This window comes from Caretta caretta, chromosome 14 (assembly GCF_965140235.1).
Source record: "Caretta caretta isolate rCarCar2 chromosome 14, rCarCar1.hap1, whole genome shotgun sequence".
NCBI classification, from domain to species: Eukaryota; Metazoa; Chordata; order Testudines; family Cheloniidae; genus Caretta; species Caretta caretta.
Window position 1 is genome coordinate 1,233,641 of NC_134219.1, and position 15,788 is coordinate 1,249,428.

General features: G+C 46.3%; 2 protein-coding genes across 10 annotated transcripts in view; one reads left to right on the plus strand and one right to left on the minus strand.

Moving 5' to 3' along the window:
• The window catches only part of PGS1 (phosphatidylglycerophosphate synthase 1), a 51,025-nt gene extending 39,542 nt beyond the window's left edge, over positions 1-11,483 (plus strand). For 4 of the 9 annotated variants that reach the window (XR_012664815.1, XM_048817321.2, XM_075119143.1 and 1 more), the window contains one exon: positions 7,544-10,230. The gene's annotated coding sequence lies outside the window, so the exon portion shown is untranslated. Of the gene's footprint in view, positions 1-164; positions 1,117-7,501; positions 10,231-10,650 lie in introns of those variants that run through there. The other 5 variants (XR_012664816.1, XM_048817318.2, XR_007352383.2 and 2 more) reach the window with 4 other exon arrangements.
• DNAH17 (dynein axonemal heavy chain 17) overlaps positions 1-15,788 on the minus strand; it is a 101,256-nt gene that overhangs the window by 9,581 nt on the left and 75,887 nt on the right. Inside the window, exons 62-75 of the mRNA XM_075119151.1 lie at positions 14,937-15,129; positions 14,214-14,449; positions 13,178-13,300; positions 11,859-12,063; positions 10,609-10,773; positions 10,300-10,440; positions 9,988-10,158; positions 8,187-8,309; positions 6,564-6,757; positions 5,162-5,314; positions 4,881-5,004; positions 3,321-3,548; positions 1,453-1,644; positions 275-454 (exon numbers count right to left, since the gene is read on the minus strand). Coding sequence (XP_074975252.1) covers positions 275-454; positions 1,453-1,644; positions 3,321-3,548; positions 4,881-5,004; positions 5,162-5,314; positions 6,564-6,757; positions 8,187-8,309; positions 9,988-10,158; positions 10,300-10,440; positions 10,609-10,773; positions 11,859-12,063; positions 13,178-13,300; positions 14,214-14,449; positions 14,937-15,129 — 2,428 coding nt within the window. The remainder of the gene's footprint in view (positions 1-274; positions 455-1,452; positions 1,645-3,320; positions 3,549-4,880; positions 5,005-5,161; positions 5,315-6,563; positions 6,758-8,186; positions 8,310-9,987; positions 10,159-10,299; positions 10,441-10,608; positions 10,774-11,858; positions 12,064-13,177; positions 13,301-14,213; positions 14,450-14,936; positions 15,130-15,788) is intronic.

A 15,788-nucleotide genomic window follows, 5' to 3' on the forward strand; every position in this document is an offset into this window, starting at 1 on the left:
TCCCTCACTAAGAAGATTTTACTCATGTCCTTCCTCAGCTTTGTCCTGGTTTATTACTGAACTGCTTTTTCTTGTCCTGCCACTCTCCCCCTGGGAATCACTCTACTGTTTCCATGGACTCTCCCCAGTGTCTCCTTATGTCATCTTCGTGGGGTTCTTTCCAGGTTCTGTAAGGCGGTGCTCTTATCTCACATACATCCCCAAGAGAGCCACAGCCTTTTGACAGCTGCAGTGAACTGTGGAGCTCTCATAGAAGAGAAGAGCCTTTCCTCACCTTGTAATCCAAGTTGGGTGGAACTAAAAACCCTGGAGCCAAGGTCATTTCTCCCTCCAGCATCTCCACGCGGATGTATTCTGACAGGTAAGTTCTACACAACCTGCGATCCCAGTCATCTGTGATGTGTCCCCCATACATAATTTCACCAAAGAGATAGCGAAGATCATCCCATGGAACCTAGACGAGATGCTGAGTCAGTGCAAAGTGATTTCTATAAAAGGCATGTTCTGAAAGTCCCAGACAGCAGCGGGAAGCGTCACATGTCAAGTTAGCTTTGGTGTGCCCTCACCATGCAAGAGCAAGCCCTTGGAGTCAATCACACGTGAGCAGCTCAGCATCAACATCGGGGCGGGGGGTAGGAGGGGGGAAGAGCAGCATGGCGCCCATCACCCTTTTGACCGTGATCACGGGGGATTTCACCCCTCCCCAGCATGAAGACAGCCCCCAGAGTGGCAGATGAGTCTTTCCTCTGGATCATGTCTCTTTTCATCCCTGCTGAATTTAATTAAGCTTTTGCCACTTCCATAAGGCCTGGAGCAAGGAGCGTGCTCCTCCCTTGGCTTGGGACCTGTGGTTTCACTGCTGGGGGAGACTTTGCCTTCCAGCTGGATGTTCTCACATTTCAAATGAAAACACTGAAAGGCAAGAGGGCTGGACAATCTGAGCACACCCTGCTGCTGCCTCAGCTGATTTGCTAAATGTCCATCTTCCACCCGCATAGGGCCCCTCGCTGGATTCGCTCACAGCCTGCTGCCAACCCAGCACACCGCACCTGCAGGCTTAGGACCATGTTAGAGCTCTGTTTTCAGACAAAGGCTGCCTCACACTACTCACTGAAGGTGAGTTGCAGTTTGCCTTTAAAGGTTCCCCTGGTTTTGCTATGCCCCAGCCCAGGGACACACAGCTCACGCATCAGCCAGTTGCTGTTCGGTAGTGGGGCGGCAGCAGAGGGATCCTCCCCCAAACCTGTGGAGCTCCCGGCAGAGCCTTCTTCAGTCCAAAGGCTGTTGGAGCCCTGTGCTTCCACAATACTCCCCGCACCCAGGAAGGAGGCTGGGAGGGGGCCAAGAAGGGGAGGTCTAACAGCAGCGTCCTGCCTTTCCCCTGTAGTGCTGCTTTTTGTAACCTGGGAAGAATTACTCTGACTTGCTGATGTTAAACAAGCATGTTCTAACCTTGACATTAGCCTCCAGGTAATTATACAGCACGTTGATGGATATAGTCAGGTCTCCGTTGTTGAAAGGATAAGACCTATTCCAGCCCTGCGCACCAAACTTACGCCTTTCAGCTACCACCGCATGAAAGTAACAGAGAGCAAACAAGATGCACTTGAATTCAATTTCTTTGGTGCACATCTCTAAAGTATCCTAAAGCAGAAGAAAGAGGAAAAGAGGGTGCTTGTGTGCAGAAGAGGAAATGGCCCCAATGGGTGTCTGAATATAAAAAACAACTTCTCACAACTCGCCAGCAAAAACGGAGCTGAACCTTCTTTACCACAAAGTGCATGTAGGGGTCTCAGCTTAAGCATGTTCCCAATAGCTTACGTGTAGTCTCAGCAACATTCATTGCTGCTTGCACAGAATTTACTCATAGTACATTAGAACGTGTGAGACGGAAACGCCTGGCCTAGGCCACATACCTTACTATGATGTGTTTATAATCTGATGAGAAATGACCTCTTAATTCTAACTGCCTGCTCGTTTTAAACTCTGGCACTCTACACCTGAGTTAAAAATAACCCAAAGTATCAATAAGAGTAATTGCGACTACAGCTACTGGTCACATGGCTCTGTCAAAGGGTAGCTGTGGTGCGTCAGAAGCAGGCAGTAGAGGTGTATCTTGATCAGGCTTCTTCCTAGAACTGTATGATCTGTATTGTCTCTGAAGTCACCGGTGATACTTATGCACACCATGGTGACCTACAATTCTTCATTTCAGAAGCTCAGTGTAAAGTTCTAGAATCATATTTTGCACCAGGCCCAACAATGCTCAGATGTAGTAAAAAAGCATAAGTATAAACCCTGCCATGTTTTCTTCTAAGCAAGTCCAAGTTACCTAGTTATTCCTCAGCTCTGCTAGCAAGTACTAGCTTACACTGTGTCATGTAGTGTGAAACCAATTCAGATAGGTTTGGAGAACACCAGTAAGCGAAACACCTGTAAAATCCAAAAACACTCAACAAGAATGCTGCACTCTGTTAATAAATTTGAGACCTCATCTGTGGCAAAGGGCCCTTCCCTGCTCTTAGTACCTGTGTCTTTGAGGGCCAAGGGCAGTAGGGCCCTTAAAAGGCTTCACCCGTTGGAAAGATTCTACCAGTTCTGGAGCGGGTCCCTGGAACTGGCAGTGGAACATTCTAAGGGTAGACACCAGAGCATGCTGGAATTTTCCTTTATTTACAGGCAGAGAAGAAATGACTCTTGCAATGACAGACTATGGTATATTAGCCTCTGCTTATATTAGCCTACAAATAGAAACTTGCAGCCAGTCAAAACACACAGCTGCGGTAGAGTGCTTCTGTAATCAGACAGGCTTGGCATGACCTCACCTCTTAACATCCCCATCACTAGCAGTTTTACATTTATTTATTTATTTAAATATTGCTGAACAGGCCTGTAAGGATTACGAATTTGCGCTGTCCCTAGTGAAATCTTATGTTATGGGAACACTGATAGGAATAGCCGGACATCACAAGGGTACCTTTTCCACTACAATGCAGAAAGCATACAAAAACTTTGAAAAAGCCCTGTAATTAACGCCAATGTGGTGAAAATGCCTTTATGAAGGGCATCAGTATGAATTAGTGCACTGAAAAGAACAGAGCTAAGAGGGATCAGACTAGATGACTTAGGGGTAAACGATGAATCTAAATGCTAAGAAATCCGTTTCCTAGGCAGGCTGCACTCACTCTCCTGGGGAGAAAAGCCAAAAAAGAGAGCAGCCTTACAACTGCTAATAAATTGCTGTGACTGCAGAAAAAAGTATACAACAACAACAAAACAAACCCAACCAGCTTAAAAAAATAACCCTGTCATCTGAATACCTGAGTAAAGAGATCCAGTGCTTTGTGCAAGTTAGCATACATGCCAGTCGGGGGCTCATTGGTAATTTTAATGGCATTTTCCAAGAGTCCTTGAGGAATAATATGAGCATCTGGCGTGGCAGCAGGTTCAGCACTCATAAACACTCTGTAATCCTGGTGGCTGCCAATGCTGTACCTCTCAACCTTCTTATCCAGTGTGCCCAGCCACTTTGCGACCAGGTGGATATTCTGCAACAGACACAATTTGACTTCACTTCTTGCTCCCAAATTTCAATCCCATACAGCCGAAGTCCCTCACAGGGCTAGGTGAGAAGTGCTGTGATGGAGCCAATGATGCTATTTTACACCTCTTAGGCCTAGCGGCCCACGTGGTTCACTGTTGTTTCACTGGGACGTGATGCACTGACAAGGCCCCGTGCTTCCTCTGGTGACTTAGTCACCTGTTTAGATTTGATGCAGGTCAGTAGAAGCTGCCCACCAAACACTGTAGTCAGTGTCCTAGGATTTGTACCCATCAGCATCTTTTAACATTTGGATTAAAAGACTGGAAGGCCAGCAGAGACCATTAGCAGCATCCAGTCTGTCCTCCCGCATAACATAGGCCACAACTTCTGGTTGATGTAGAGCAGTGGCTCTCAACCTTTCCAGACTACTGTTCCCATTTCAGGAATCTGATTTGTCTAGTGTAGCCCAAGTCTCACCTTACTTAAAAACTACTTGCTTACAAAAATACAAGTGTCACAGCACACTATTATTGAAAAATTGCTTATTTTCTCCTTTTTACCATATAATTATAAAATAAATCAACTGGAATATAAATATTGTACTTAATTTCAGTATACAGTACACAGAACAGTATACACAAGTCATTGTCTATATGAAATTTCAGTTTGTACTGACTTTGCTAGGGCTTTTTGTGTAGCCTGTTGTAAAACTAGACAAATATCTAGATGAGTAGATGTACCTCTGGAAGACCTCTGAGTATCCCCAGGGATATGTATACCCCTGGTTGAGAACCACTGATGAAGAGCACCTCTTTAGAAAGAAATCAAGCCTTGGTTTAAAGCTTCCCAAGTGATGGTGTATTCAACAGTGTTCTTCACTGAAACATTAGAAGTCCTTTACTAAATGATATACAGTACATGCTTCACCCAGCACTAAGCCATTCTCCTGGGTCCTGAATGCACTGTCTACCTCCACGGTAGTCTTAGCTTCTGCTGGCCCATGGGAGTTAAAGATCAGATGCAGCAAATCATGCTGGGTGGCAGGTGATGAGGTAGAAAGGTGATGTACTCCAGAATCTAAGCAACCAGGAAGTTGGACAACATGATAGCTAAAGGCATTCAATACAGACAAATGCGAGGTAATGTATTTAGGAAAGTGGAGTTCACCTTGAGAGGAGAGGCAGGAATTTTGAACAACATGTGCGTTATGTAGAACTCTTTGCACTGACATTGAGAATTTCTGAATGTATAATGGGCTGCTCTGAATACTATTAGATTACTATAGAAACAACAAAGGTACACCAGAGAACCAACAATGCAATGGTGCTTCTACTACCTGAAGAATGACCCAGTGTCCTTCAATAGCAGCTACATCCAGAGCATTTTCTGCCACAACTTCCTGTCCTTGCCCTAGAGACACATTATGGATTTTTCCATTGTCAATGGTAAAGCCTAGCTTTCTTCCTGGGGAGGGGGGGAGAAATCCACAGGAATACATTAAAATTAAAAAAAATAAATCTGAAAATTGCATGCCTATGCAATGTCTGCTCTTTATTGATAACATCTTCCATGACTACCATGCCACAGACCCTACTGTTAGTGAAGAGGACTCTTGACTTACCCAGTGCCTCTACGTCTTTCAGTGGGTCAACCCCTGGAGAGAGGATAAAGAATATTGCAGTGGATGGGCTGCTCTCTTCATACGATTTAGAAAATTCAATACTTCTGCCTTCTACAAACTTACTTCCCATTTTCTCTTCCACAAAGTTTCTGTGAAAAAGAAGTTGATGCAAAATTAGTCCCAGACTTTTTATCCGATTTATTACAAATAACTTGCAGGGCTAGGCCATGTGTTTCTACAGTTAGCCTCGAAGGCAGATTGGGGCATAGGCTTTAAGTTCTGTATGAAAACTGAAAATATTCCTACAAAGGCTCAGGAGGTGTTAAGGGCAGGGAGTAGAGCTGCAAACCAAAATAATGCACAAAAATTTAATCTGAGCAAGGAAATCCCAGAGAAGAGCTGATAACAGAAAAACTGGATTACACAACATGCCTGGAGCTTTCTAAGGAAAGTATCTGGGCCAGATCTACACCATTGTCACCTTGAACCTGTAGCTTGTGTAACCCACACACCTCCTGGGTATGGTGGTCTGTCCCATCTAGTGGCACCAAGACCACTTAGAGAGAGATGAATGAGTCTGCTCTGCCGCCTTCGCGAACAGCCAGCTGGCTTTTAGCTCATGCTGTAGAGGCTCGTGCACTAAGATCCAGAGGCCCCAGGTTCGATGCCACCCGCCGATGACCAGGGTCTGTCAGCGTTACACTTGCACAGGCAAGAGTGTTCCCATCCCCACCATAGCTCCGCACCTCCAATGGCTTTATACCTCCCTTCCGTGCCCCATCAGCATTGCCTTCTGCCAGGGCGGAGATGACAGGGAGCCTGGGACAAACAGGCAGCTTCACTCCAGGAGAGTGTTTGAGGAGTTCTAGTTGAACAACACCTGCAGCAAGGGTCTGCTCTAGATACACACGGGGTGGGCTAGGAAGCCCTAGCAATTGCAGTGGGCATAGAGGAGGTCTCTGCCAGTAGAGCTGGCTGCAGAAAGGATGAAGCTGAGGTGTTGGGGTACATGGCTCTTTTGTAGCCTTGGTGCCACATGTTCAGGATCACCACAGGGCGCTGGTGTGGCCTGGGTGCCTGAAGCTGGATGTCTCTTGGCACATGTCCCACAGGAGGCGATACGCAGGACACGCTGGCTCTTCACAAGTGCACTAACAACCACGAACCCCCTTTTTGAAACGCCATTTTGGAATCCTATTACCAGGCGACAGGCCCCATGCCGTCAGCTCTGTGCCTCAGCCCCATGCTGCAGGCAGGTGCAGTTACTGCACAGCTGCATGCTACATCATGTCCCATTTCTCCTGCACCAGCATGAAATGCCTCTCCAGAATCATTCAGTGTAGGCATGCCAAGACCCTTCTTGACAGCACAGGGCCCTGCAGGATCAGGAGAGAATACCTGACTGCATAGGTCATTCTGTCTGGCCTCATGCATCTCATCATACACAGCTTCTGCAGAGCTAATTTATTCTTCCACTCCTTCGGGAACACTTCCTTCTCCGGTGCCTCCGACTCAACAAATTTTTTCCATCGCTTTGCCGAACCTTCAATATCGCTGTCCAAATTCTTGAACTCATCCATATCTGAGAGGACCTTCAAATATATGAGAAAAGGGCCAGCTGCTTCTGTGTTCTAGTACCCCAGTGGGATGGGCTTGCTGGAGACATTGTGGCTTTTCACAGGTGTGGCTGACAGCAGACTCAAGTGCTGTGTGTTTCTTACAAACTGTAGCCAGTTACACGCTCTAGCCCAGCACCTGGTAGCCTTTTATTTTTATTTAAAGTTAATTTAAGTGATGAAGTGTAAAATCACTGGCTACAGCCTTCTGTGGCATCACACCTAGGCTGTGAGCTTTCAGTATAAAAATACTCAGATACTCCCTGGAACACAGATATAATCCAGATATTTGCTGCCACCTGAGAAAATGAGGGTAAGATGTGGCTAGCATTGGATTCCTGTTGTGGGGGCTTGGGGGTTCTTATGGAGCAGGTGGAGATTCCGTGATGCACCCAAAATATGCTAACAGTTTAGGCTATGCAATTATGCAAGAAATGAGAGGCACACGACAGGTCTGCTTGATAATGGTGATCCATGGTCACCTTCCTTCTAGCCAGAGACCATCTTTGGAGACAGCTGATAGTGGCATGTGCAGGAGAAATGTTTAAGAGATAGACATGTCTGAAGCATAGAAGAGAGGTGTCTAAGCGCACAGTTGGTGGTGCTGGCCCAGCCAGGGAGGCAGCGTAGGCACAAGAAAGGGAAGGATTATATTTGTGTTTTTTAAAACTCTCAACATCAGGCTCAGTATTTTTTAACACCGTCCTATTCTCCCTCTAGATCTTATTCCATTTGCTGACTCTGACTTGCCTTACTCTCTAGGAGTGACACTGGCTCTCTACAACACGTGCCCACTGAAGCCAATGGGAGGTCCCTGTCTGGAGCAAAGGCATACAGTGCAGCGGAGAGCTACTGCGTGGCTGTGTGTATCTACTGGGCAACATCCGTAACTCAGGTGCCAGGCAAATAACCATGAACGATGTTGATTTTAACGCTGATACTTTCACAAACAAAAGGGACGTTAGCCGCTGCTCAGTAACACCTCTAAGCCTGGCTTCTTAGCTTTAAAATGATACCAACCTGAAGATGCCTTTCCAAGTGATGCTGGATTACACAGTGCTGCATAACTGACTGCTTCTCATGCCACCTTCTGCTATGGTGGCTACTTTGGTGATTAGAAAACCTCTAATGAAATAATCAGCTAATCAACATTATTTTTAGATAAATATTCCAATAACGTGACTGTTTTTGAGCATTTTTAAGAGCTACAACTCCCAAGGGTGTTAGTTTAACCAATAATTTCCAGCATTATCAAACTTATCCTGTCTCCTGTTTCAACCTGCATATTACTGGCCTCACAATTGTGTGGCCTGGTTTACGGACTTCCATGGTGCAACGTCTTAGGCTATTCTATGTAGTGTTTACAACAGAAGAATTTGTACAGTGTTACATTCTTCAGACACACCTTAATTCCTCCCCATCCTTGAGATTGTAAGAAATCCACGGGGGACGTCAGTCCAGCCTTGAACGGAAAGCGCAAAAGAAAGTCCAGTTCAACTGGGTTCACTTCTTTCTTCATTAACAAAACCTGATGAGAAAGCAGAGATTACAATGCACAAGGTTACATAACCCATTTCTGAACAGCTGAACTGCTCTGTGTCACAAGCCCTATGCTCACACGTGCTGGGAAAATAGACATTGCAGAAGTGGTACAGACACACGGGCTCCCGGAGAAATGGGCTGGACCCCTCAGGCTCTGGCGTTGGAACTCTTTGGGGGCAGGGCCATGTTTACTATGTTTGTACAGAGTCTCGCACAATGGGGCAGGGACCTGTCTGGCCTCTCGGTGCGATGCCACTGTAAATGTTACAAAATGCATAACAGCAGCAGCACTGGAGAAGGCTTTTGCCCACCAAGACAAGCCCACCGGGACCAATGATGGGCCCACAATGAAGGGAGGAACCCCTGTGGCTTTGTCTGCACTAGCATTCCATTGGGATCATTACTGCCAGGCTGGGTCTGTCACCTTCCTGCTTCTGCCCCGCTATTCTACCCAGTGCAGCCATAAGGGTCACCCCTTTCCTGTTGCTCTGACCAGAACAGCCCCCTCCCACCTGCCCCAGTCTCCTCCTCTTTGCTTCACCCTCACACACACTTGGAGCAGCCCACCAAGCACTCTCCCCATCTCCAACTCACTTCTCCCAGGAACAGTTGCTACCTTGTGTTCTCCCACAGCATCTCAACTCTGCCCCTCCCCACATGTGCAGGCCCAATCCTGCCCATGCTGACTACAGGACTCAGCGCTCACTTACCTGACTAGCTCTCTGGAGAGCAATGGGATTACTCCACTATTGAGCATTCCCTTGAGATGAAACCCGGGCCCCACTGAAGTCAGTAGGCATTTTGCCATTCTCTTCAGTGGGACCCGAGTGCCACACAAGGGCTTGATGCAGGAATCACTATGGCTCAATCATAACAGTCCCTTCTGCTCTCACCAAGTGTTGGTAGAACTGGGGCCCTGGGTTCAATGCAGTTGAACACATTCTCAGGCATCCTAGAGGATACAGGCCTTAGGGCCTGAACCAAAGTCCACTGAAGCCTGGGGGAATCTTCCACTGACTTCAGTGGATTTTGGCTCAAACTTTAAGATGTAAATTCTTTGGGTGAGAGCATGTCTGACTGAGCCATGATTGTAAAACAGGGTGCATTTACACACCATCTAGAAGATTATTATTAAGGCTACGATTTTGGCATGGAGCTCACAGTGTTCATGGCAATTGGAATTTTAATAAAGTCTGTGACCCTTGCAATGATGGCTCTTGCGGGCCTGTCTCTCTGCTCTGGAAGTGGAGAGCTAGGCCATGTGGTCAGAGTGCCACGGGAGTTTAGTATCTCCACCCTTCCATAGCTGGAGATGGAGGGGCGGATGGGCCAAGTTTGATTGGTGTGGTGACGTAGCACAAGGGGTCACAACGCCCAGAGTGAGGAGCTGGACCCAGCCCTGTGGGACAGGAACTGCCAGGGCAGGTGGGCTCACACTCCAAAACCCCTCCCCACAGGCCATGACACTTCTCTGACTATAAGTTTTTTCCCTGCAGCTCTGACATAAATGTTTGCATGACAAAATTATATGAATAATAATTAAGGCTAATATGCGGGGGACACATGCTTTGCCCCAGGAATAAGAGACCACCGTGTATTACATATCTGAAAAGTTGTATTAGCTAGTAATTTTAACTGGAGTCCAGTGTGTTTATCCATATTACCTGAAAGGCAACTTGGGCCATGAAAATGAGTTTGTCTCTCTCAAAGAGTCCCCGTGCAGTGTACACAAAGACCGAGTAGGTGATCTCATCTGTTAGGTTTATCACCCGCTGCTTCACGTCGTCAGCTGGAAGAGTTCGCTGGATGGCCTTCTCAAAGACTACGTTGAATGCCTAGCCAGAAATGGTTAGAGATGGGTACCTCGATTGTTGTTTTCAATAAAACACTCAGAATTGTAGCAACAATGACCCTTGTGAATTCTTTGAAAATCTATTCAGTGACATATTACTGTCTGCCCCATATTTGTTAGTTACCTTTAATGAGAACTGGTAGATGGGGTCAATTTTGTTGAGGTCATTCAGTATAAAGTACAACAAGGATGCCCTTTCTGCAGCTGGCCTGTAGTTTTCTCTAGCTTCATTAATTTTAATTTCTGTAATTTTAGCTTCTCTCACCTTAAAAACAAACAATGTTATTACAGCAGCTTTGCATGTCCTCGAAAACAATGGGTCTCCCAGTCCTATCCCCTGCTTTGACAGAGTTGGACACCAAATTCATTTTCTAAAAGAAACTCTACTGGTTCCACAGTGTAACCCCCAGGAGTCTTGGGGCAGCTTTCTTACTTTTTCCTCAATTTCCGTGGCTGTTCGCTTTGTTGTCTCTAGGTTCTCCACCAATGCAGTGTCTCCCAGGAAGTTTCCTGATGCAGCAGAGAGGCGGGCAAGCAAAGAATCTTCCAGCTCTTTCAAGAAAATCTTAAATTCATTTTGACTCTTTGTGAGATTTGCCTACAGCATCAATGTACAAAAGAGGAAAATTAATTAGCAAGGGATTTACAACTAAAGCTTTCATAGCATCAGTTTGGAGTGATTTAAACTAGGGACCCTTGACAGGCCCAATGAAATAATGCACCAGTTAGCAGGGGCTATTGCTGGTTTTATGTTCTTTTGCATATCAGTTTAGTTTATAATGTAGTTATGAGCTGTATAAGTCACTGAAGAAATGCCTGAATGTATTCTGTGTTTACAATGTTGCTGTAGTCATGTTGGTCCTAGGATAGGAAAAGGTAAAAGATATTACCTCATCTACCCTTTCTCTCAGAGCGTACTCTACACTTTTGTTTAGAATATATTAGCTGGACCTGCTAACTGCATCATGACATGAGAATGCCACTGACACGCTATCGTAACAGTGCCATACAAGGGAGAGGCAGGCCCTTCATATTTAAATCATAACACTCGAACGCATCCTAACCTTCATAGAGAATAGGGTGACCAGACAGCAAATATGAAAAATTGGGACAGAGTGTGGGGGGTAATAGGTGCCCATATAAGAAAAAGCCCCAAATATCGGGATTGTCCCTATAAAATCGGGACATCTGGTCACCCTAATAGAGAACCAGACAGGGAAATGACACTCCTGTCCCGTTATGGCGGGGTTGCAACTCCAGAGTGATGTCAGTTTAATGCATCAAAATAAAAATGATTGTACCCCACCATCTACTGTGGATTGCTGAGGTTAAATGGACCTGATGGTGCTTCCTTTTTTCCAAAGGGGTAGAGTTATTAGATATAATTTTTAGGAGATCATGTGTTGTCTATCGATCACTGTTACACATGTTATAGCTGTGACTGACCCACACCAATATTTATAATTTAAGGAGCAAATATATCAGAATATTATCACTTTTATTGGCACTGGAGATTTCCTGGAGAAAGTACCCAGCATAGATGACAGTGAGTCCTAATTAGGGCTCAATCAGTTTTCTGTGAACAGTGTAGGTCTGGCTGGAATAGCATGTGTTTCGCTGTTTGTAAGTAAAGCTACAGCAGGCTCTACCATGCTACCTTCTCTCTAGTAATAGCATCGATACCTTCAGTTGCTCTAGATCTGGTCTCTCTTTTGCAACTACTGCCGCCAACAGCTGATCCTCCAGTCCATCTCTGGTTACCAGGAAGTTAATTAAAGTGCACTGAGCCTGCATCTCTGGCTTGTAATGGGGGTTAAAGTATTTGGTGTGCAGAATCAAACGGAAGTCTGGATGGTATTCCACTTCTTTATCGCCTATCTTAATGTATCTGTTTAGTTAATTAAACAAGTGACTTTTGGTAAGTGCTAAACCATTTGGCATTAAACAAACCAACACAGACACTACCCCTCCTACTAATGCCCTAACTGCTAGTTATGAGAGATTTGTTACTTTGAGCCCCACTTTACTGGAGCACATACAAATACACAGCTCTGCAGCAGAGGATGGACTAGGATTGTCCCAGCAGCTGGAGGGAGTTAGGTGCTCAACTCCTGTTGGACTGTAGCTAGGTTTGAGCATTTAGCTCCCTGAGACTCCTTTGCAAATGCCAGCCTGATAGTCTCCATTCAGACAAAGTCCAGCAAAGAGCGGGCTGGAAACTGATAGGGCCAGGGTACAGTAATCCCATCAAACAGTGACTCAGTCAGGCTGTGACTGAGGTCAATGGGAAAATTCCTGCAGGTGTCAGTGGGTTTTGGACCAGGTGCTAAGACAGCCCCCTTAGTCAATAATTATTAACTGCCCCCCCCCACCCATCAGACAGCAGGAGGGAGTTTTCAGAGAGCGTTGAATGGAGTGATGGACAAGCCTGGAGAAGGGACTTGAGAGGGGCAAAGAAGCATGAGTGGGAGAAGGGACCAGGAGGCCGGTCACTGGGGTAGTTCTCAAGGAAAGCCCCACTGCTGGGGATGTACCTGCATCTGCCATTTAGTGTAAAACAAAAAAAATCTTGTTGTTTATTTCACTTTATTGTGCAGCCCAAGCACCTGTGAAGGCTTCTGCTCTAAAATCTTTAACCAAATATCACTCAGTGGCCCAGAAAATTTGCGTTTGTGGTAAAACACAATAAGAGGGACAGTGAAAATCCTCCCAAGGAAAGGGTTGTTAAAAAGGGAGGGAAAACTGGTCAGAGAGTCACATCTCTGCCCAGAAAGGTCTGGTCCCAATCTGCCAACACATTTCAGTGGGTTGAAAATTGACCTGCTCAGAGCAGAGGATTTTCAAAGAGGCTTGCTAACCATCTGTCTTGGATGGTTTAGACACAGCAAATGCTGCATCTTGGCAGGGGGTCACACTTGATGATGCTTGCGGTCCTAACTAACCCTCTGATTCTATGATTGAAGTGCCAATTCCTTTGTCAAGAGGAGTGAGAATACACTTACTTTCCCTTTTTGATGGTGTTCCTGCCTAGCAAAGGGTCCAGCACAGGCTCCACCGTCTCGCCGATGTTCTCAATGAGCAGGGGGTGTCCATCTGAAATAGCTTGCTCAATGATATCCAGATAGCTGCGGCACATTTGAGAAGAGCCTAAGCCATGCAAACATGGCCCCAGAAAGCTCTAAGCGAAGAGAGAGGAGCACCAGCACCCTTCAGACCCTCACACACCAAGGTGGCTTGCCAAGGTAATCCCGGTTCTCTGCAGAACTCTACAGAGCAATGCATGCTGAAGAAACCAGAGGCCCTGTTCAAATAGAGGATCCAAAGGGACCCATCACGGGCAGACTCAGGATCCAATGAATCATTCAGACTACGTTGACCAGGGAGGTCAGATGCACAGGGTCTGACAAAGGACTGAGCAGCTCAGATCTGAACAGCCCCTTATCTCTAGCCCATATGGCCCAGGGCTGCTGTCTGCTCCAGGACATAGCCAGCCAGGGGCATAGCCGGCAGTCAGTGCACTGGAGGCCTGGTTTTCCTTACACTTCTTTCTCTTGCTATCCAGAGTGCTCCAAGTGCTCTGAGGACCTGGCGTCTTGAGACACAGGCCAACGGGCCAACCCCCCCTCCCTCCTGCAGGATGGGAGAAGATCTGTGGCGAGGCTCAGATCCCGGAGCAGAGAGGAGACTGGGTTCCACATCTGCTCAGGAAGTGAGGGGGTGGGGGCAAGGGTACCCTTGGTTCTGGAATGGTGGAACAGCAGAGACCCATGCCTCCACGTGCTCTCTGTGAGGCTCTGCAGAGGACATGGCACAAAGGATAGTAATTGATATATAAAACAAGCACTGAAGATTCTCAGAATAAACCCAGTCAGGGGTCTCCTTGCACAAATAAGGTCACAGGAGAGGGTTCTGCTGGACCGGGCGCTGCCTGCTTGGTCTTATCGTTAAGGCATGTCTTTCCGGCAGCGGAGCTCTGCAGAGTATTGAGAGGGCAAATGATTAGACAGCTGTGTAAAGAACCAGCGTGCCCAAACAAACCTTCTCTGTCCCAGTCTGATTGCTTTCAGCTCTTCTCCATATTTGTTTTTAATCCATTTGACCCCTTGTAACTGGGCATCCACAATGAGAGGCCAGCGCTCTGTGTTGCACAGAATCGTGGCATTTTCTGTAGACATGCGGTCACTGGGCAGCCCTTGGTTATTCCAAGTAGCGATATCCGCATCATCAGTCAGAAGACTCAAAGGATCCAACCCTGGTGTAACAGGAATTGGCACCTGCAACACAAATGGTATCTCTGAAGCACCTGCTGATCTAGGGTTGCAGGTGAGACTCTCTCTAGCTCATCTCAAACTACCGAGCACTAAACTATTTAACAAGGTAAAGGCCCACGAAAGCTCATGCTCTAATAAATGTGTTAGTCTCTAAGGTGCCACAAGTCCTCCTGCTTTTTTTGCGGATACAAACTAACACGGTTGCTACTCTGAAACCTTTAAAACACCAAGACCATTCTGAGGTAAGGCAGCTGTGCCCCATGTCAGCTGGAGTCCATTTTAAAATGCATGGTAATGCATTCCCACGGTACCCAAGTCCATCAGAGGGTGCCACGGGCACAGGCTAAATCACAGCTCCTTGTGGGATCTTCACAAATACAACGTAAGGGGGTGAGAAACTGTATACTAGCCCTATGCTCAGCGTACACTGCTTTTCCCAGTGGCATGAAACAAACGCCATGGGCTTTATATCTGTGCTAGACTGATTTACCTTCAACTCATTTAAGTATGGTATCCAGTACTTGTCCATCAGCTCCGTCCTGTATTTCTTAGTGAAATAGCCAACATACGAAACAAAGGCTGAAATCAGCAGGACATCTCCACACAAAGTCTTCTCCTGCTCTCGGAAGTTTTCCACAGACTCAGCCCAGCGAACATTTTCCGAAGCTAACCCTCCGACAAGCCTGCGGTGACGTTTCAAAGGAGACAAGTGTATTATTGTGACTGAATTGTGGCACCCCATGGCCCTGCACAGACCTTAGGTAGATACGTGGTCCTGCCCTGGCCTGGAGAATTTACAGTGTCTCCTAGGAGTAACTGCAGAGGCTGGAAATATCAACAAGCTCTGCATATTTGTCCATTTAAAAAACTTCCTTGTGAGCTCTCCAAAAAGATTTTTGGGGCTGCAGCTCCAAGATGCTGGCTCCAGAGGGCTCAGTGGCTTATGGAGCTTCCCAGCGACTGATATTCTTAGATAGATAAATAAAAATATTCACTACAGTACTAGTTTTGCACTGCCACTGTTTGCACAAGTCTTGAGTAATTATGGCATAGGCAGGGGGAGATGCTTCCAAGGCCTGTGGAATGGATAGTAACTGGGCAGCGTTACAAAGAAAGCTCTTGATGGGAAGAACATCATTGACTGAAAACGTTGACTATTATACTGACAAAACTTTAATTCTATTAAACCAATTACTAAAGATACATATTCATGTCAAGTGACCATTCCTAAATGAGGCAACTGAAATTATGCCCATATCAGGGATTTTTCAGTGCGTTCATCTTTGTCTTTTGTACCATTCAAAAGAGTTTCTTCCCCCAGGAGGTGATGTTAGAGAATCTC